Source organism: Hirundo rustica, chromosome 13 (assembly GCF_015227805.2).
Source record: "Hirundo rustica isolate bHirRus1 chromosome 13, bHirRus1.pri.v3, whole genome shotgun sequence".
NCBI lineage: Eukaryota > Metazoa > Chordata > Aves > Passeriformes > Hirundinidae > Hirundo > Hirundo rustica.
The window spans coordinates 153,939-174,482 of record NC_053462.1 but is presented as its reverse complement, the minus strand read 5'-3'; the positions used below and the strand labels follow the sequence as shown (position 1 = coordinate 174,482).

The 20,544-nt window shown below is 39.9% G+C and overlaps 1 protein-coding gene across 8 annotated transcripts in view; it reads left to right on the top strand.

The window, feature by feature from the left end:
• The window catches only part of HERC1 (HECT and RLD domain containing E3 ubiquitin protein ligase family member 1), an 82,168-nt gene that overhangs the window by 46,827 nt on the left and 14,797 nt on the right, over window positions 1-20,544 (top strand). For 3 of the 8 annotated variants that reach the window (XM_040077055.1, XM_058422352.1, XM_040077056.1), the window contains exons 34-55: window positions 17-193; window positions 841-1,080; window positions 1,273-1,356; window positions 1,841-2,361; window positions 3,843-4,618; window positions 5,327-5,525; window positions 6,399-6,559; window positions 8,095-8,211; window positions 8,390-8,621; window positions 9,359-9,483; window positions 9,742-9,962; window positions 11,126-11,394; window positions 11,880-11,932; window positions 13,143-13,343; window positions 13,949-14,123; window positions 14,316-14,586; window positions 14,956-15,169; window positions 15,902-16,158; window positions 16,708-16,835; window positions 17,990-18,117; window positions 18,636-18,836; window positions 19,659-19,789. In XM_040077055.1, coding sequence (XP_039932989.1) covers window positions 17-193; window positions 841-1,080; window positions 1,273-1,356; window positions 1,841-2,361; window positions 3,843-4,618; window positions 5,327-5,525; window positions 6,399-6,559; window positions 8,095-8,211; window positions 8,390-8,621; window positions 9,359-9,483; window positions 9,742-9,962; window positions 11,126-11,394; window positions 11,880-11,932; window positions 13,143-13,343; window positions 13,949-14,123; window positions 14,316-14,586; window positions 14,956-15,169; window positions 15,902-16,158; window positions 16,708-16,835; window positions 17,990-18,117; window positions 18,636-18,836; window positions 19,659-19,789 — 4,881 coding nt within the window. The remainder of the gene's footprint in view (window positions 1-16; window positions 194-840; window positions 1,081-1,272; window positions 1,357-1,840; window positions 2,362-3,842; window positions 4,619-5,326; window positions 5,526-6,398; window positions 6,560-8,094; window positions 8,212-8,389; window positions 8,622-9,358; window positions 9,484-9,741; window positions 9,963-11,125; window positions 11,395-11,879; window positions 11,933-13,142; window positions 13,344-13,948; window positions 14,124-14,315; window positions 14,587-14,955; window positions 15,170-15,901; window positions 16,159-16,707; window positions 16,836-17,989; window positions 18,118-18,635; window positions 18,837-19,658; window positions 19,790-20,544) is intronic. The other 5 variants (XM_058422348.1, XM_058422351.1, XM_058422350.1 and 2 more) reach the window with 5 other exon arrangements.

Here is a 20,544-nt window from a genome sequence, read left to right as displayed (position 1 = left end):
GTCTTATTTCTGGTAGAAGCAAGGAGAGTCTGAGGATGAAGATGAAAATCTTCCCATCCAGGAAGTGTCCTTTGATCCTGAGAAAGCTCAGTGCTGCATAGTGGAGAATGGGCAGATTCTAACTCACGGAAGTGGAGGCAAAGGATATGGCTTAGCGTCCACTGGAGTTACTTCAGGGTGTTACCAGTGGAAGGTAGGTTGCATAAATGTGTATTTCTTACCTTCTCTCTCATTGTTTTGTAAATGTGCTGTGATTTATTGACAGCAGCTGCCTGTGCATTTCACTTATGACATGATTCTTGAGTAAATGGTAGTGTTAACATTTATGGTTGGACTCAATGGTTGTAAGGATCTCCTCCAGCCTAAATCATTCCATGACTTTCAGTCCCAAGGGAAGAGTTTGTGGCTGCTTTTGAGTGGTGGGATTTGAGTATTTCAGCATGCAGGTTGGAGACTGTGAAATGTGTATGATGTGTTATTAGAGGTAACGGTACTTGTCCCTAAGGTCCGTAGTCAGCATGCATGCACAGTTCTGTAAAACATACCTACTGAATGATGTAAATTTAGGATTTTTTTTGCATAAAAAGACTTCACAAAGCATGTTGTTTTCCTGCAAAAAGAGACATCAGCCTGACTGACAAGAACAGTGTTTAATACATCATTTGGGGGGATTTTTTTTAATGGTTTTACCATATGAACTAACTGTTTTTCTCATTAAAAGCTTCCATGATAAACAGTTAAAAGCAGACATGCATACGTGTAAGGAAGATTTTCATTGCTTTGTTGTGCTAAGGTGTCTATTCCTGACATTTTTCCCTGTGTGTTTGTTTTGCCTGCTAGTTCTACATTGTGAAGGAGAACCGAGGCAATGAAGGCACTTGTGTGGGAGTGTCTCGCTGGCCCGTGCACGACTTCAACCATCGCACTACCTCAGATATGTGGCTCTACAGAGCCTACAGTGGCAACCTCTATCACAACGGAGAGCAGACTTTGACTCTGTCAAGCTTTACCCAAGGAGATTTCATCACATGTGTGTTAGATATGGAAGCAAGAACTATTTCCTTTGGAAAAAATGGAGAGGTATTTAACATCAATTAGTTTTTTGGTGGGTTTTTTTTGCAATGGTAATGTGTCATGGATAAGCATGAGAGTTAAAACATGTGGCAGTTTCAGTACTTAGAAGATTTATAATGCATAACTTTTTCATGTTAAATATTTTTTCTTGTTGAGGTGTTCTAAGATTGAGGGGTTTTTGTTTTGTTTCTTCCCTAGGAGCCAAAACTAGCTTTTGAAGATGTGGATGCAGCTGAATTATACCCTTGTGTTATGTTCTATAGCAGTAACCCAGGAGAGAAGGTAACTTAAATGTTCATCTGTGGAGGTGTACTGGTTTAAGCTTGTATAAAGTCAGTATTCATCAGAGCAGCTTGCATGGCGCTGCTTTGAATTACCAACCATTACAGTGTTGATAATACACGGCGTTTTAACTATTATAATCTAGTGTAAATTTAAAATGTATTTTACTATTTAGAATAGATTTACAAGCTTCATGTTCTACACAAAAAAATCTATTCCCCAGAAACCAAGGAGAGCAGAGTATTAAGAGCATAGGATTTCTAGATAGTCTTGTGTGAGAAACCACGAAATACGTAGTTTCAGCATCCTTGGGTCTGAAGGATGGAGGTTTTGCTCGGTGTTAAGGTGGATTTCCTAGGGATCCCAGGGGGAAAAAAGACAGTGCTAATAATTATTTCTATTCAGCAGGCGACTCCAGTATTTATAAGAAGAGCTTATTGAGGTATGTCGGGAAGATAACTTGCAAACCGTTCTCTTCAAACAGGTGAAGATCTGTGATATGCAGATGCGTGGGACACCGAGAGATTTGCTGCCTGGTGACCCCATCTGCAGTCCTGTTGCTGCAGTGCTGGCAGAAGCCACGATCCAGCTCATTCGAATCCTGCATCGCACAGACCGCTGGACACACTGCATCAATAAAAAAATGATGGAGAGACTGAATAAAATCAAAACATGTCTCAAAGAAGCAGGTCAAAAACTGAAGAAAAGTCGCTCTGTTCAAAGCCGAGAAGAGAATGAGGTGAGAGAGGAGAAAGAAAACAAAGAGGAGGAGAAGAGCAAGCACAGCCGGCATGGCCTAGCGGAGCTCTCGGAGCTGCAGCTGAAGATGCTCTGTGTAGAGGTGTGGCCTGTCCTAGCAGTGATTGGTGGAGTGGATGCTGGGCTCAGAGTTGGAGGTCGATGTGTCCACAAGCAAACGGGCCGTCATGCCACCCTGCTGGGAGTGGTGAAGGAGGGCAGTACCTCTGCCAAGGTTCAGTGGGATGAAGCAGAGATTACTATCAGGTATGCCCATTTCCTACACTTTTCGCTCTCTAGCGGTGGTGGTTTGTGGTTGAAAATCCTCAGAATTAACCTATCCTTTATATTAGAGTCATGCTGACCAATTGCTTTATGTGTAGACTTCAGCAGTATTGAAATGAATGCTGCCTTGAAGTAGTGGTCGTTTGTTCTCCCAGCTGCCTTTGAATGCTCAAGGCTGGAAGAAGGATGCTCCTTTTCCCATCTGTCTTGCAGACAAGCCTTTAAAGGGAAAGCACCTGGAAGGAAGCTGAAATGAAGCTTCTCTGAGCTTCTTGGTGCTCGCACAGGAATTGCTTGTGTTTTTGTGTGGAAAAGATTTGTTTAACTTAGTTTCTTGAACTCCTGCCTATAGCTGAAGAAGTCATTTGAAGAAGAAACTGAGCAGTGAATTTTTTTTTCCCCCTGCCAGTTACAGTTACATTCTGAAATAGCCAAGGTCACTTTACTTTTCCAGCTGCTGCAGCATTACGTCTGGTTTGTCTTTGCAAAGGCTATTGTCACTTTGACTAAATATACTGAAGTGCAATTGATTTAGTTCCAGATATAAATTCTTTCAAGTATGCCCATGTAACAGTATAGCCTTAAAGTAAGAGTGCCCTTAAAATAATTCAAAGCTTTTTTTGAGTGATGTGGAACTGCACTTGAACATAAGCAAGCTCATGGTAAAGCATTTAATTAGGTTCATTTTATACCTTTTAAGTAAAAACCAGGCTAAAGCTTGCTTTCGTTTTTAGGTAGAAGTTTACAATGTAAGACAGGAAAACTTCTTGGGATAATAAAAAAGAAGATTTAAAAGTCATTTATCTGCTGGATGTATGGAAAATAAAAGATGTATGGAAGTACAGGCTGGTGAATTTTTGTCCTGTTTCAAGTGAAAATTAGTCAAGTGTAACAGTCCTAAATAGTACCAGAAAATATCACTGAATACAGATGGACAGATAGATAAATGTGTGTGTTAGGTTTTTGGAGCTGTGTTTTCAAAGGTCACTGTCCTGACACACCAGAGACAGAATTGTCCTGAGTAGTGTGCTTGTGGTGATGAAGAGCTGAGGTCAATCAAAACTTTTCCTTAATGTTTAAAAGTTTTCTTTATAAGCTTTTATACCTGTTAGGATTCAGGTATGAATATTTACCTTCAGATATTTTTTCTTAATAAAAGTCTGTTACATATTGCTGATAAGCAATATATCCAGAGCCTGTGTCAGCACAGAATTGATAGCTTCTGTGGGGCTTCTGGGTTTCAGTGCTTGTTGTTGAGAACCTGTGTGTGCTTTTTTGCTTTGAAATCATATCTCCCTGTTTTCTGGTCATAACCTCATTTTCCCCTGTTTGCATTTCATTTATAGAATTAGTTTGTTTTATTAAATATATTTTACATCTTATTTGCCTACATTATTTCCTGTACGTTCCTCCTGTCTCTCCCTCACTTGCTTTTTCCTGTGTCATTCTGATCTTTATTAAAGCTTCCCAACTTTTTGGTCGCCTAGTGATACTCCATTGTATAATCTGGAGCCCTGTGAACCACTGCCTTTTGATGTTGCAAGATTTCGTGGGCTGACAGCTACTGTGTTGCTGGACCTTACCTATCTGACTGGCATTCATGAAGATACAGGAAAGCAAAGCACCAAGAGACATGAGAAGAAGCACAGACATGAGTCTGAAGACAAAGGGGAAATGGACCAGAAGATGGAGGGTGACGTTGGATCGGATACACGATTAGGCCAAAGCGCTGATGATAACAAAGGACACGGTGCTACAACCTCTAAGTCGGAAAATGAAATTGTTTCCTTTTCTTTAGAGCCATCAACGCTAGGTATGGAATCCCAGCACCAACCTGCTGAAGCGAGAAAAAAGAATCACGAGCACACCCCACGAAGTCATGATATAGTGCAGTCAGAAATCCGAGCTGTACAGCTGTCTTACCTTTACCTTGGTGCTATGAAGTCACTTAGCGTTCTTCTCAGTTGTAGTAAGTATGCTGAGCTGCTGTTAATCCCCAAAGTGCTGGCAGAGAACGGCCACAACTCTGACTGTGCGGGGTCCCCGGTGGTGCACGAGGACGTGGAGCTGCGCGCGGCGCTGCAGTTCCTGATGCGGCACATGGTGAAACGTGCGGTCATGCGCTCGCCCATCAAGAGAGCGCTGGGGCTGGCAGACCTGGAGCGGGCACAGGCCATGATCTACAAATTAGTGGTTCATGGGCTGCTGGAGGACCAGTTTGGTGGCAGACTTAAACAAGGTGTGTTTCCAAAATGAGATTAAAATGAATAGTAACAATGATGATACAGTTAACATAGTCTTGTCTATTTGTAGTGGTTATACTTTGAGGGATTCTTAATCAGACAAAGAAATTTTGCAAAGCTCTGTTTACTGTTTTGTAGATGTAACACTGATTGATTTTTGCCTTTTTCCTAATTCCTTCTCTTAATAAAAAGTGAATGCGTATCAATCAGAAATAAGAGTTTTTAATGTCTTTGATAATTTTAAAAATGTGCGATACTGCATATACTTGTCAGAAAGATTTGCACTTCTTCAACAATAAAAAACCCTTTAAAATGCTACTTGCACAGGTGAATTAAAAATAGCTTTATAGTTAGTCAGCTGTATTTTTATATCTAAGACCTCTTCCCCTTTTGTCTGTTTTGAGAATAATCCAAGCTGTTGCAACCATAAATCTGATTATCACAAACTTTGGTGCAAGTTGAGTAAGTAGGTAAGTTTGTTTGCTATTTACCTGGTATCGCTGTGAGAACAGCAAGAGCTCCTGGACTGATTTCTTTACTCAAGTCCATGAGTTAGTGGCGGAAGCTGCACTCCCCTTTCTTTATCTGGGGTGAATTTTAGATAATAATAGTTTTTTTGAAAGTTGAAAGTTTAGCCATAGCTACTGTTCCGATCTACACAATTATATTAACGTTGCTGTAACATCCTTATTTTTCTGTTGCAGAAGTGGAACAACAAGTAGAAGAAGGTGATCAGTCTCAGCAAGCCCAAACACCAGTTACAACCAGCCCTTCTGCTTCTAGCACAACGTCTTTCATGAGCAGCTCTCTGGAGGATACCACTACTGCTACTACTCCAGTAACTGATACAGAAACAGTTCCAGCTTCAGAATCACCTGGTGTTATGCCTCTCAGTCTCCTGAGGTAAAATACCCTATCAGCATGTGTGAGTCTGTGGGTGTAGGGAACCAGTTGTGTGGTTTATATAGAATATATGTCTTTAGCTGCCTAAGCCTTTGAAAATGCTGCAAAGAACTGCCTCTGCAGGGGGACACAGTTTAAATGTTACTTTGCCTTTCAGGGTTTGTGGTTTTTATTAGAAAGCTGTTAATAGCTGTATTGCTAATACACTTCATATAAATCTGAATTCTTTAAGAAGGATAAAAAGTTCTCCTTAAGTTGTCCTTCAGTTCTCATGTTTATTTGCTATAGTTCAAATTACAAATCTCTGAAATTCATATTTTTAATGAAATAGATCGTGGTAGGTAACATTCTGTAAAGCTAAGATGTTGTTTCAGCTTACCCCGACATGCTGAAATGGAAGATAAACTCCTGAATTTGCAGAGGTAATTTGTGCTGTCGAAGGAAAACTGCTTTACCTTACGTAGAATACTTTTCTAATTTTATTAATTCATAGAAGTTTTGCAGACATCTTTCAATAAAAGCCAGAACAATGTCTTCATACTAGGACAGTAAAAATCAAATACTTACTTGATTTATTAGTCAGCCTGAGTTCTGAACAAACCATGGAAATGGGAAAAGGGTTTATTTATCTTTTATCTCCTTGGACAGCTTCTGGTCTCTGAGGGTTTTTTTTTAATGTCATGCTTAGAACTTAACTGTACAGATAAAGTTGGTAGGAATGAGCTGTTGCCTCAAAGTTTGTGTCGTGTCTTACCCTTTCCAATTGCATCAAGTAGGATTTGCCAAGTGCATTCCAGTTGGATGTTCTTCTTGTGTTAGACCTTTTTCATCATGGTTCCGTTCAACGTAAATGTATATTTTTCTTTTTTCAAGGCAAATGTTCTCCAGTTATCCTACTACAACTGTGCTTCCAGCACGACGTGCTCAGACTCCTCCGATATCTTCTTTACCAACATCTCCTTCAGATGAAGTTGGAAGGAGACAAAGTTTGACCTCTCCAGATTCCCAGTCTGCAAGGCCTGCCAATCGCACAGGTAAACTTGTCAGTGGAATAGGGATGGGGACAAGTTAGGAAGGTCACAGGAGCTCAGGGACCATGTTTTAAGAGGTGGACATCCAACAGAGTTTCATCTTAAAGCAAACTAACATGCAAAGCATTGTTGAAAACCTTTTAGTCACTGTCTTAGGGAAAGAAAAGATACAGATTATATAGCTGTAGGCATTATCAAGCAAATGAAATGAGTATTTAAAAGCTGTGGATTGGATGCAAAAACAACAATGAGGTATAATTGGAAACTGCTTCAAAACATTCATCTGATTTGGGCTTGTTTCTTTGGTTGTGTGCTGTGGGTAATTTTCTAGCTTTTGTTAGATCTCATACCATACAGAATACAGGAATAGCTGTATTTTACGGTACATGCGGCAGTGTTGTGATAAGTCAGCCGAGACTCCGTTGTCTTCATGCAGGAAAAGCCAATTCTTCAGTCACACAACTCATTTTACACAGTTTTTACAGACCTCGTGTGCAGCTTTAATTGGTTGATAGCTTTCTTGTTAATTACTCTATTGGTTAGGAAAAGGTATTCTACTTGTCCATCAAATCTCTGTATTCTTGGACTGTTTACATATTTTCTTTACTGGTTCTCATGGGACGAATCCCTTGTTATTACAGGTGCATTTGTTTTTCAACCCAAGAATAGGCTGTTGTGCTAACGAGTTCTCATACCAAAACTGTTTTCACATGGGAACTTGCAAATTACTTTGAAGAAGTGACAGGCTAACTTCTGCAATTTAGCAGAGCAGGCCTGATTTTATGAGGCCTTTCTTTTCTAATTCTTCTACCTGTCTACGACACACCAGTACCTTTTATTCTTGCCCTTATATCTGTGCTATTAGTTGTGAAATTTAGTGGTTCATGTGTTGCATAGCAACAGGTGTGCTCAGTTTCACATCTCCTTTTGTTTTACTTTTGATTCAGTTATGAGATGACTTGCTTCTAGTCATGATAGTGTCTTTACAACAGTGCTTGTTTGTTAGTGCGTTTTTGTCTTCACTGGTTAGACATCACTTTTATGGCCAGTCAGAAAGGAACTCCGGATTGGGGGTAGTAACTGACCTCTCTAGGGTCCCTTGAATGATTCTCTGCACAGAAATACAGCCATCATCCGCAAAGAGGTTTTTCAGATACATTCCCAGTTCAGCTGCTCTCTTTCTGTACCTGAAGAGGAATGTATAATGATCTCACCATTTGGGAATCTCAATGATTTGGACAAGGATAACTTTTTTTAGGCTACCTAAATATTGATCAAATAGATATTTTGATACAGTTCAAAATGAAAACAGTAGAAATTGCTTGAACAGTTCTTTGCATATCATCAGTATCCTACTTGATCAGTCAGTCAACATAATCTATGTTACAGAAAGTTTCTTACTTTGTGGAAAGTTATTGAGTGAAAGGTTGAGAGTAATAATTTCCTTAGTTGAAGCTGATATATCAAAGTAAGGTGTCATAAAGTAACACTAGAGGAAGATTTATGTGCTTTACCTTTATCATTTTCTGTCTTTTAAGCTTTGTCTGATCCAAGCAGCCGACTTTCAACATCCCCTCCTCCTCCTGCCATTGCTGTGCCCTTGCTAGAAATGGGGTTCTCCCTCAGGCAAATTGCAAAAGCTATGGAAGCTACAGGTAATCTATAGTTATAATATCAGTTTAACTGGAAAACTGGATACACGTGAAACACTCGTTTTCCAATAGAATACTTAAAATTTAAGTTCTATAACTGTTTCTGTGGAAAAACAGATTGCTTTTTTTATGACCATCAGTGCTAGAATACAGTTCCAAAGTGTGGTTTTCCTGCTTTCAGGTGCCAGAGGAGAAGCAGATGCACAGAACATCACAGTGCTGGCCATGTGGATGATCGAGCACCCTGGAAATGAAGATGATGAAGAGCCCCAGTCAGAGGGAACTGCAGAGTCACGGCACGGGACAGTTGTCTCTGGCAGTGGTGGGAAATCTGGGGATCATTGTTATTTGCAGTCTCCAGGTGATATCCCTTCTGCTGATGCCACTGAAATGGAGGAAGGCTTTAGTGAGAGGTAAAATAATTATCTTGTAATTGCTTGTAATCTGTTCCTGAAACTGGAAATCTCACAAATTCATTGCTGACAGAGATACTTGATAATGCGGCTTTTAAATTTTGTTACAGCATGAGCAGAAGCAAAGATGCAGTTAAATTAGGTGTACGTGGTGCATTTATTTTCCAGCACTGTTTGTGTGCAGAACTGAGGAAGAATGTAACTGAGCATGTTTTCTTTGCAACAAAAAAAGAAAAGAATGAAAAAAATGAGCTCTTATTTGTTGCATTTTAACTAAAAGACCAAGTAATAAGCAAAATTCCATTAAATTCACATTTTTCCAAATTCCTGTGTAAGGCCAAAAGCAAATTGACTCAGCCAGCAGCAACAGAGATGATTTTATTTCTTTGAAAGAGGAGAAAAAATTAATTTAAGCTGATCAATAAACTATTCAAGCTACTAATTAACCTAGTATAAAATGAGTGCTCTCTCAAAATTTCTGCCGTACTTAGGCGCTCTGGAATATCAAGTAGGTGTTGACTTTGTTGCATCTAATTTGTTTGACGTAACTCTCGCAGTCAAAACAGTATATATGTGCTCCTGGAAATGAAACATTCTTGAATTCCAAATTCCCTTTTTTTTTTTTTTTTTTTCCTTCCATTAAAGAAAGGAAAAAATGCTAATAAATATTACTTAGTTACTGTATGTGGTTTTGTAAAACTTGGTTTGATTGCCCTGTAAATTCCAAATTCCTGTAGCCCTGATAATCTGGATCATGTGGATAATGCAGCTGCAGCGAGTGGCCCTCCCTCTCGAAGTCGGTCGTCTGTCACACGGAGGCACAAGTTTGATTTAGCTGCCCGAACGTTGCTGGCGCGTGCTGGTAAGGAACCAAAAGAACTCCAAGGGCCTTGTTTATCCAGGAGATGCATAGGAGGGGGGAGTGGCACTTCACTGTAGATAAAATGATCTTTAGAAAACTCCTTCCCATATGTGTGCCAGTGTATAAGGGGTTTATATGGTGATAAGTAGATTGTTTAGCAGAAGAGTTAAAACAAAAAGGAAATAGGAAGTGCAGCCACCTCTCTGACATGGAAAATAAAAGTCCTGCTTTCCTGTTTCTCTCTTTTCCCACCTTGAGCGGGATTGTACCGCTCAGTGCAGGCCCACAGGAACCAGAGCCGCAGGGAAGGGATCTCCTTGCAACAAGATCCAGGGGCACTGTATGACTTCAACTTGGATGAGGAGTTGGAGATTGACCTTGATGATGAAGCAATGGAAGCTATGTTTGGGCAAGACTTGGCTAGTGATAATGATATTCTGGGAATGTGGATCCCAGAGGTACTGGATTGGCCTACCTGGGTGTGTGTGACTGCAGCAGGGGCTGCTTTGACTTACTGCTTTTTGCATGCTTGTATTTTTAAATTTAAAGTAACATGTGTATGCTTAGAGCCTGTTTGAAAATATCTTACTAAGTGCTGGCAGTGCTTAAAATCATCTTGAATTCTGTAGCATCACTTCTAGATTAAGAATAGTGATTTCTTGTGTTTCTTGTCCTGCACTTCCACATGTAGTTGTCTTCTCCCTCCCCTGAAAGCTGAGAACAGAACTCATGTAGTTGTTCTGATGATACCAATTAAAAGTCAAGTAGGTGTTCCGGATGGCTTTGCTGTGTTTACAACACAGTTTAAAATCTTTCTTCTCCAGCTACTGCTAGTAGTATCCAATCTGTAGCAACATAATTTGCACTTAAATATTTTTTTTTAAAATTTGTGTCATGTATCCCATTCTCTGGGAAGGATGTGGTGACAGTTGTATAGAGCACTAAGAAAAACTATTGAGGTGGAAAACTAAATACATGCTGCTGTTATTAGCAGCTCTTTGTTAATCTTTGGATTATCCATGTCAAATTAGACTATCAAGCCACGAGATTCAGCTTTTCATCTCTTAATTATGATGCTTTGATATGGGAGCAAGTTGTGTATTGAATTTTTCAGAGCACTTGCTTCACTGAAATATCTCAGTGAAATTACTGACTTAGGACACTAATGTAATTATGAAAAATGGACTTCATATTGAGATAAATCCTTGATGTTTTCGACACAAGTGGTCATTTTTGTTACTCAAATCAAAAATCTGATTGTCTGAAAGCAGAAAAGGATTCTTCTCCTTCATTAGATCTAGTTTCAGTCGAGTTCTGAGGAGAACCAGATAGAGACAGTGTTGAATGTGACACGGTTACAAATGAAAGGTTACACTGTCAAGAATTTTTGAGTCAATCTAACATGAGATAGGAAGTTGTCTCCTCTTAAACTTTACTTCCAAATGTTTTTCCTGTTCTGAGATGCTCTTCATTAAGTCATAAATGGTATGTTTCTGCTTTGCTTTTGTACAAGTCAACCGTATAAATATCACTCAGTGACAGAAATGTGCAGGGACACCCGCCTAAGGATATTGGCATGTTTCACATCTAAGGTGCAGACGCTTACTCTGTGCAAATAACACGTGAAAATCTTGCTGTGCAGCACGTCTGTGAACCTGAAGACAGAGAAGAAGTGGTGGTTTGTGAGCTGTGTGAATCCAGCGTGGTGAGCTTCAACCAGCACATGAAGAGGAACCACCCCGGCTGCGGGCGCAGCGCCAACCGCCAGGGCTACCGCAGCAACGGCTCCTATGTGGACGGCTGGTTCGGGGGGGAGTGCGGCAGTGGGAACCCCTACTACCTCCTGTGTGGCATCTGCAGAGAGAAATACCTGGCCCTCAAGAGCAAATCTAAAACATCAGCCTCAGAAAGGTACAGAGATAGAAGACAATAGATAAAGAAAGGAAACGAAACGTGGTTATGAGCCCATCAGCATTTTAAGGAATTCATTTAGGAGATAATAATTCCTAGCAGGATTTCCTGATACTTAAAATCATTCTCTGTATTTGACAAAGGCATAGAAAAAAAATGTTGATTTGATATTTCTGGTTTTTAAATTAAGAACAAGGAATCATTTCTTAGTGACTTTTGAAATCTCTTTCTCAATTTTGTCTGACAACTCCAGTATTTTTACTATGGACACGTTAGTACTGCAAAGTGCTTCCCCCCCTCCACACACACTTTCAGAAGCCATTTTATCTGTTTCTCTGTTACCAGTCTTTTCTGGAATCGGTCATAAATACATGTAGACCTGACAGTAAAGTTAGATTTAATAGGGAACCGAATTTAAAATTGTTATGTGTAGTTATAAAATATTAGAGCACGTCAGTAATTATCTCGGTTATTTTTTCATACAGGTACAAAGGCCAGGCTCCTGATCTAATAGGTAAACAAGACAGTGTCTATGAAGGTATGTTTTTAAGTTGAAGGGGTGTTTGTTTTTTCTAAGAGGTACTTCCGTGCAAATAAACCTGAAGGTGTATTTTAAAATCTCTTCCGGTTAGATACAGTATTTTAGCTTTGGGGATTTATTTAGTTCAAATCAGAGAAAAGAAAAATCTGTGACACCTTTCCCCTGTCTTTCATGTAAGCAGCTGAAAGGGCAAACACCTAACTTGGGGTTGATAAGGTCTTGTGAGATGTTACATCGAGACCCGCACATACAAAATCTTATGTTCAAATATATTTCTTAAGCTGCCTTTGTGGAAGAAATTGATTAGTGTAAGTTAGTGTCCCCGAAGTCTTGTTCTTAATTTTTCTCCCTTTGTCCAAGCTGAGAGCATGCTGAAGGTGGCTTTCACTTCAAACAGATTATTTCTGATGTGGCAGAAAAGCTTTGCCCGGGTAGTTCTATAATTCTGGTCCTTTCTGTGGCTCCTGTGATCACAGTTGTGTAATTTAACACATTTGTCTATATGAGAATACATGAGTGCTCCAGTACTTAGGGGAAGTCTGTCTGCTGTAGATCAGAGTTATTCTACTGTGCGTCGGGTGAGACAGAGCAGAGAGGTCAGTAAATATAAGCTGACTTGTGTGTAACTGGTTGGCACGTGAAGGAAGTGCCTCACTGAATTGCAGTTAAAGTGGTTTTTCTTTGTTGTTTGGGGATTTTTTTAATTCCCTGGGAATGAAAAGCAAAAGCCTGGGTGTTCAGAACTAATGCATACTTTCTTGATAAATATGAAGGCCAGGAATTTCTAACATGTGTCTTTACCGTTCAGGCCTTTGGAATACGCACTTGTTTCCATGATTTAAAGCATGATTTTATGCCTGCACTTTTCACAGTACTCCAGGTACTTGGAGCTGTCTTGTGCTGTATGTGATGACCCCCATTGTCTATGTTGGTAAAGAGCAGCTAGTTTGATATACTTCAGAGAATCTTCCATAAAACTTTTGTGCAGTATAAAGATCAACTTGAATAGAGAGGGGCAAGAGCAGGACTTTGTTTTTCTGATTTACTTTGTTGTGTCTATGCCAACATCAGAAGATGAATGCTGCTGTGCTGTACGTTACAGTACACATTTCGTACCTTCTACTGTTTTTGGGTTTTTTTAATTAATTGAAATTATTTCATATTTGAGCTTTTTTAACCAAGTCTAATTGTATTTCTCCAATTTTAGAAGACTGGGACATGTTAGATGTGGATGAAGATGAAAAGCTGACAGGAGAAGAGGAGTTTGAACTACTAGCTGGACCTCTTGGGTTAAATGATCGACGCATTGTACCCGAACCTGTTCAGTTCCCTGACAGTGACCCTCTGGGTGCTTCAGTTGCAATGGTGACAGCCACCAATAGTATGGAAGAAACACTGATGCAAATAGGTACATTTGAAATCCATTTCATTTAAAGAAAGAATGATAATAGTAACAGCAGCAGCAACAGCAATAATGAGAACAACTGTCACCGCCTCCTCCTCCTCTTAGTAAGGTTTTTCTAGAGGCAAGACAGGGACATCCTGACAGTATTTCCTGCCTGCCACCATGAGGAAGTGGAGACCAGCCCCAGATTGTCCTTTTATTATAGGAGAATTAGAGAGAGGGGTGTGAGGCATTATGAATTGACAGAAGGATTGAATTTTGCCTATAAAACTTACGACTGTAGTCAAACAGTAGATGCCAGTAACATATTTTGTAGAATCCAGTGAATGAATTTAAGTTGGGACTTAAAAATAGTCCCTTCTGATGGAAAAGGGAATCAGAGTATGTCAGATTGTGTTCATGTCTCATTGAAAATAAGGAATAATTAAATAATGGAGTGTATTTCAGGAGTGTTATTTTCTTCTCAGTCATTATTATTTTAGTTCTGTATGAACAAAATACTGAAAAATGAATCAGTAATTTAGGCTGACTTTGCTTCTGTGCTTATTATTATATGATAATGTTTTGTTTTTCTCTAAACACTAATGCAAATCATCATTATTTCCAAGGCTGTCACGGCTCAATAGAAAAAAGTTCTTCTGGCAGGATAACCTTAGGAGAACAAGCAGCTGCCCTGGTAAATCCACATGACCGTGTCATGGCTCTCAGAAGAGTGACAGCTGCTGCCCAAGTGCTCCTGGCAAGAACAATGGTTATGAGAGCACTCTCACTTCTGTCTGTCAGGTTTGTGGCATCTTTGACAACACTCCTACCTCTCATTTTGCAACCAGTTACCCAGTTCTGTTTGATAAAGGTTCAATTTAAAACTAACTGGGGAGGCAATTCTCATGTCTGTACTTACGTAATAGGGCTAAGAGAAAAAATTGTGTTCATTTTGTCCTATTGAACCAAACGCTTTTATATCCATTTCCACAGCGGTTCCAGCTGTAGCCTGGCAGCTGGCCTTGAATCCCTGGGGTTGACAGACATCCGCACTTTGGTTCGTTTGATGTGCCTGGCGGCCGCGGGGAGAGCAGGCCTGTCCACGAGCCCATCCATGGTGGCCAGCTCCACGGAGAGATCCAGGGGCATCCACAGCAAAACCAACAAGCCCATCTCTTGCCTTGCCTACCTGAGCACTGCAGTTGGCTGCTTGGCATCAAACACTCCTAGTGCTGCAAAGCTGCTGGTGCAGTTGTGTACACAGGTAGGACTTCAGTATTTACTTGAGACTACTTTGATTATTTGTGCTTTTACCTTCTCAGCTAGGAGGATCTCATTAGAGTCCCTTTTTGTGACTTTGCACAGGGCTGTGTTTGATTGTTGGCAAAAATCAACTGTACGTGTCTTTGCTGAGTACTCTTTTCAAGTGGGGAAAATGGATGTGCTTTTTCTGTCCATAGGATTTTTCCGTTAAGGTTTTGGTATTTTAATTGAGTCAATTCTGTGTAGAGAACAGAAAAAAAAAAAAAAAAAGAAAACCTGTAAAACTGTGCACAATTTGTGCAACTGAAAATGTTTCTAAATCTGATAGTTCTGTTTGTTCTGATTCTTTTCACCAATTATTTCTTTTCAGAATTTGATTTCTGCAGCAACTGGTGTGAACTTGACAACAGTTGATGATCCAATTCAGAGAAAATTTTTGCCAAGTTTTTTAAGAGGAATTGCAGAAGAAAACAAACTTGTCACATCTCCAAATTTTGTGGTTACTCAAGCACTTGTAGCATTGTTGGCCGACAAAGGGGCTAAACTGAGGCCAAACTATGATAAAGCTGAAATTGAAAAGAAAGGTATGATACAGCTTTGTTTTTAAATATCATTAGATCTTTAGTTCCTTCTTTGTATGTAAGGGAGAGACTTGCTGGAATAATGATGCGTATGAATAGATACGCTTTTAAAAATGTACAAAACTTGCTTTGATCAAAGGAATGTTACAGTTTATGACACACATTTTACTTAGAAATATGGTCTTATTCGATAATTGCATCTTTCACTACTTCAAAATATAGTCTGAAAATGTGTGTATTCAAAGCCATAGAGCTGGGACATTGAGCCTGGTTGTGCCTCTTGATGAAATTAAGGAGGGTAACAGCTGATTGCCACTACCCAAGTGCTCTCCTATGTCTAAGGCAGAAATTTGTGCTACCTCTGCTCTGAGAGGTCAGGGAGCCACAAAGCAACAGCTGTGCCTCCCCCCAGGCTGCTGCTGGGATAGAGAGGGGACAGGGCAGTGACAGATCTCTGTCAGAGGAGGCTTTTCCTGTTTAGAAAGCATTCACTCTTTGACCAGCTGTTTTCATATGGTGGGAATAAGGCTATTTGGATTGCTATTCTTAAGTTCTTTTTGTGAAAATCGAGCTGGGGTTATTTTGCTCTTAGTATCAGAAGGGTGTTTTTACTATAGTTCGCATGATTGCAATGTTCTGCGAAGATGCTCATTAATCTCTTTGTGGAAATGCTGGCTGTCGCTGTGTTCACATGTGTACTCATGTAGGCATCATCTCACTGTTTTGTCTAAGCAGGTTTAATTGCCCATTTGTATGCCCATCCTTGCTATGATCCCTCTGCTGTAGGCCCTCTGGAGCTGGCGAACGCCCTGGCCGCGTGCTGCCTGTCGTCACGCCTGTCGTCGCAGCACCGGCAGTGGGCGGCGCAGCAGCTGGTGCGCACGCTGGCCGCGCATGACCGCGACAACCAGAGCGTGCCGCAGACCCTCGCCGACATGGGCGGAGACCTGCGCAAGTGCTCCTTCATCAAGCTCGAGGCTCACCAGAACAGGGTAAGCGCAGCTCCCCTGCTGCACCCGCTGCCCTGCTCTCTTTGGCAAGGAAGAAGGAAAACGGGATCGTTTTACAATTACACCGTCTGAAATGATTTCCTGTAGGAAGTCGTTTTTTGGAGAAAAAGTTATTGCTTGAAAAATTACTGCACCTCTGATGCACGGGAGTGTTCAGCTTCTTGGAGGCTTCAGTTAAAGGGGTCATGAAAATGTTCTCATAGTATATTAAGTCAGCAGAATCTCTCTTAAAGAGTAATAAATAAAGACTATTTCCTTAGATCTTAATTTGTGTGAATTTTTGTGTCATGGTAGTTAACGTATTTGTGCAGTAGCAGCCTGCGGAGCATGGGGCTGTATGAAGTGTGGCATCTCTATCAAGCCTGCGTAATTGTAGTAAATAAGGCTGTAAAAGTAGAAAAATGGATCTCATTTGGTTGTTACAGGGTATTTCAATCACTGTCTCATTGGTTACTGTTTGCTTAATATTAGTGAACAAACATAACCCAAGTTTTAAATTCCATTTTGCCATGATTATTTTGGTATTTGTAGGTCATGACGTGTGTTTGGTGCAATAAAAAGGGACTTTTGGCAACAAGTGGGAATGATGGCACTATCAGAGTGTGGAATGTGACAAAGAAGCAGTATTCATTGCAACAGACCTGTGTGCTCAATAAACTGTAAGTAGATTCTTTAAAACAGCCAGATATTTCATTTAAGTGTGCAAGATACTGCAGGGTTGGCTGTTCTCATTATTTCCTGCACTTAAAATCTCTCATTTGTTTTCTGTTACTGTATTTACGGCATGCAAAATAAACTAAATAGCTTATAAACTGAAAACAGAACTTAAATGTCAACCTGGTATGAGTCTCCATAAAGAGATCATGTCAGTGCTGTTTAAAAACATCCTTAATTATTTGATATTAGGAGACATGGGGAAAAGAGAAATGGTATGGGACTGTCATATAGCAGAAACGTGAATATCCCTTCAGTGGGTTCCAGTGGACAGCTCCAGCATATAACATGATGATTGCAAATCTGGTCATTTGATTCAAGTGTGAAAAAGAATTTTGACTTCTGAGATACAGGAACTAAATGTATTTCTACATGAGTGTCTTGGAAGTAATTTTTTTTTTTTTTGGTCATTTGGGTGTGTCCAGAAAAGAAGAAAGCAAAAGGAAAGATTAAAATCTAATTCTTTAGTGAAGCATAGGTAAGTTGAACTTGGAAGAATGAAGAAGCAGTAGTGAACTGCTAGGTTGTTTTGTGACAATTTTTTAGTGGTCAGCGTAGTTCTTGTTTGCTTGCTGCTGTTAGATGTGGCCTTAAAAAGATCAACCGGAATGATATAACAATATTATAGCCTTTGTTGTTCCGGTACTTCAAGCAGTAAAAAATGTGGCTGTTGTGTATGACCTTACACATTAAAGATATCTGTGGCCCTCTTACAGTTAGGCAAAGCAGACTTTAAAATGGAGTTTGAGAACAGTGTGAATTGATAGCAAGACATGCCTCTTTTATTTGTTGTCCAAGCTATTGTTTCATTTCATGACTTCCCAGAAAATTTTGCTGTTGCTGAAGATGTTAAATTAGAGAAGTAAGTAGGTAAAGAGGTGAAACCGAACTTGAAATTTCTTGGAAATAAGTAGTATCTCATTCTATAGTTTGAAGTGGTTTTAAAGGGAGTGTAGTACTGTGAGCAGAAAAATTTATTATATAAATCTGCTGTGATGGTAGGACTCTGGGTTCTAGCTCAGATATTTTATGAGTTCTAGGTTTTCCTGTCAGCTTAAAGGAAATGCCCTCTTAATTTCGTTCTTTTATTCTATTACAGAGAAGGTGACTCTGAAGAAGGTCTGGGATCACCCAGTGACCTTAGTTTATCTCTTGTCTGTTGGAGCATCAGTGGCAAGTACCTGGCTGGAGCTACAGAAAAGGTGGTGAACATCTGGCAAGTCAATGGTACGTTCTGAGTCATCTGTGGGTACTTCCTGGCCCAGCGTATTTCTAGGGGAGCTGCCAAGTCACTGCAGTTTAAATGCTTACCATCTCCCACAGTGTCTTGTGAACCTGTTTAGTTTGAGAAAGGCACTAACCCCAAGTGGATGTGTGATATACATCTTCAAGAGGAAGACTTTTAATCCCTGTAATTTGTAATATTGGAAGGTTCATTCTGTTGCTTTGCACTTAAGAAAGCCACCGGTTACTGTGCCTATGGTAAAAGTCCCCAGGAAAAGTATAAATTTCCTGGGTACTGAAGAATTCAGCTTCCTTCCTTAACAAAACTACCTAATTTGGGTGATAATTGACATCTAGATTTTGTGTCTGCCATTGCTTTGTATTCGTGTGGCTTAGGTGAATTTGTAGTATGTCCTAGCTCTCAATGAGATTTCTTGATCCCCGCCCCACCATGGAAGGTATTAATGTTTTCTTTTCTTTATGAAGATGAAGTAGTTTTAATAGGCATTTTGCTCTCCTAGGAGGAAAAGGCTTATTAGATCTTCAGCCTCACTGGGTATCTGCTCTAGCCTGGCCAGAAGAAGGGCCAGCTGCAGCATGGACAGGAGATGCTCCAGAATTGTTGCTAATTGGGCGCATGGATGGATCTCTGGCTCTTATTGAAGTTGTGGATATTTCAGCCATGCATCGGCTGGAACTGGAACACTGCTACAGAAAGGATGGTAAGAGACTGCATCAGTATTTGAAATTAAAATTGTGAACATGCTTCCACTTTTTATTAAGAAAGTATATAATCATTTTTAGTTATTGTTCATGGGATATGATTTCTGGTTCGTGGGAGCAGAAAAGTCTGTGCGGTATCTGTCTGTACCCTGATTCCCCCACAGCAGAGTCAAGCAGTTTGTAGTAACTTGGTAAAATCCTGCCATTCCTTGCCATTGGGGACAATCAGTAGAGATCCCCTGCAGTGTCTACTGTGTCTGCAGAGAGCATGCACAGTGTCATTTGAATTCCTCAATGATTGCCATTTTTCCTTTATGGTTCCAGTCCCAGAGGACATCAAGTAGTACATCTTCGATGGTATTGTGTGGTTTTGCATACTGCTTCTTCAGGAAGCCTACAGATTTTATTTTTTTTGGCACAATCAAGTAAAGCAGTATCTTCTTGATAAGGAAAGCAAGTTGTTTTCAGAGCATTTTTAAGAAGCGTGTCTCGGATATATGAATAATATTCAGTCTGCCCTTTTTCTTTAACCTGGTATAGTTCTTTTGACTATGCCAGGAATATAAATTCAATTATTTTCATATGAAGAAGAATGAGAAAACTAGTACAAAATAATCTCAACAGTTGTCATTACGGTGACACTCAGTTTTATCTTTACCATATGAATTCAAGAAAATTTTCAGACCAGAACATGTTAAGTGGCCTTGATGGTGGTGGGCATTGCTATTGACGGTCTAGACAACTGCACTGCAAAAACCTCTTTGTGGTAGGAGTGAAGTTCAGTTGAGTTTAATGAATGCTTGTGTTGTCTGTTCACGCAGTGTCTGTCACATGCCTGGCCTGGTTCAGTGAAGACAGACCATTTGCTGTTGGCTATTCGGATGGAAAACTGCTCCTAGGAACAAAAGAACCAACTGAGAAAGGAGGAGCCATTCTCATTGATGCACATAAGGTAGAGCTGGCCTTTCTTAAACTAATGTAGAATTTTTGTAGGTAAAATCTGTTGAAATTGTTGTCTCTATTAGAAAGCTATTTATAAAGAAAAGTGCAAATTGTTTTAAAAACTCACTCCTATTTCTGATACACAGATTAACATAATGTACTGTAAAGGAACAGTCAACCAAATAAATGTAAAGAAAAAAGGAGTGGTAAACTTGATACCCTCTTTGCTACCAGAGACTGTGAAGTGTATGTACATACAGTGGCAGAAGTGAATTAAGCCCACAGCTGTGCATTGACTGGATTTCAAAGACTAATTGGTTGACTTAGTTAAAAGCACTCATCATAAATTTCAATTTTGATCATGTCACATGTTTTTGTTTAGCTTCCTGTACCAAGCAATAGGTATTTTTCTAAATGCGCACTCACAAAGGCCTTTTGCTTGGCCAGCATGCACTAATGAGTCATTAATAGTCCATGAATTATTTGTTAGGCCAAGAGTAGAATTCCCCAAATGAAATGTAGGTGTAGTAAGAGCATCTTGAGTGCTTCCAAGAGCTGCTCTGGGTGTGTGAAGCCAGGCAGTTGCAGAAGGGAGCTCATTGTGGCAGTAAATCTGTACTTGCCTTCTTACTGTGGGCTGTCTTCCTTTCCTGCCTCAGACTTCAAGCTGCATCTGAGCAAAAATAATCAAGAAGGGTTTACAATGAATAGAAAATATCTTTTTCTATGTTTCCCATTTAGTTTCTTTCAGCAAACTTTTCAAAG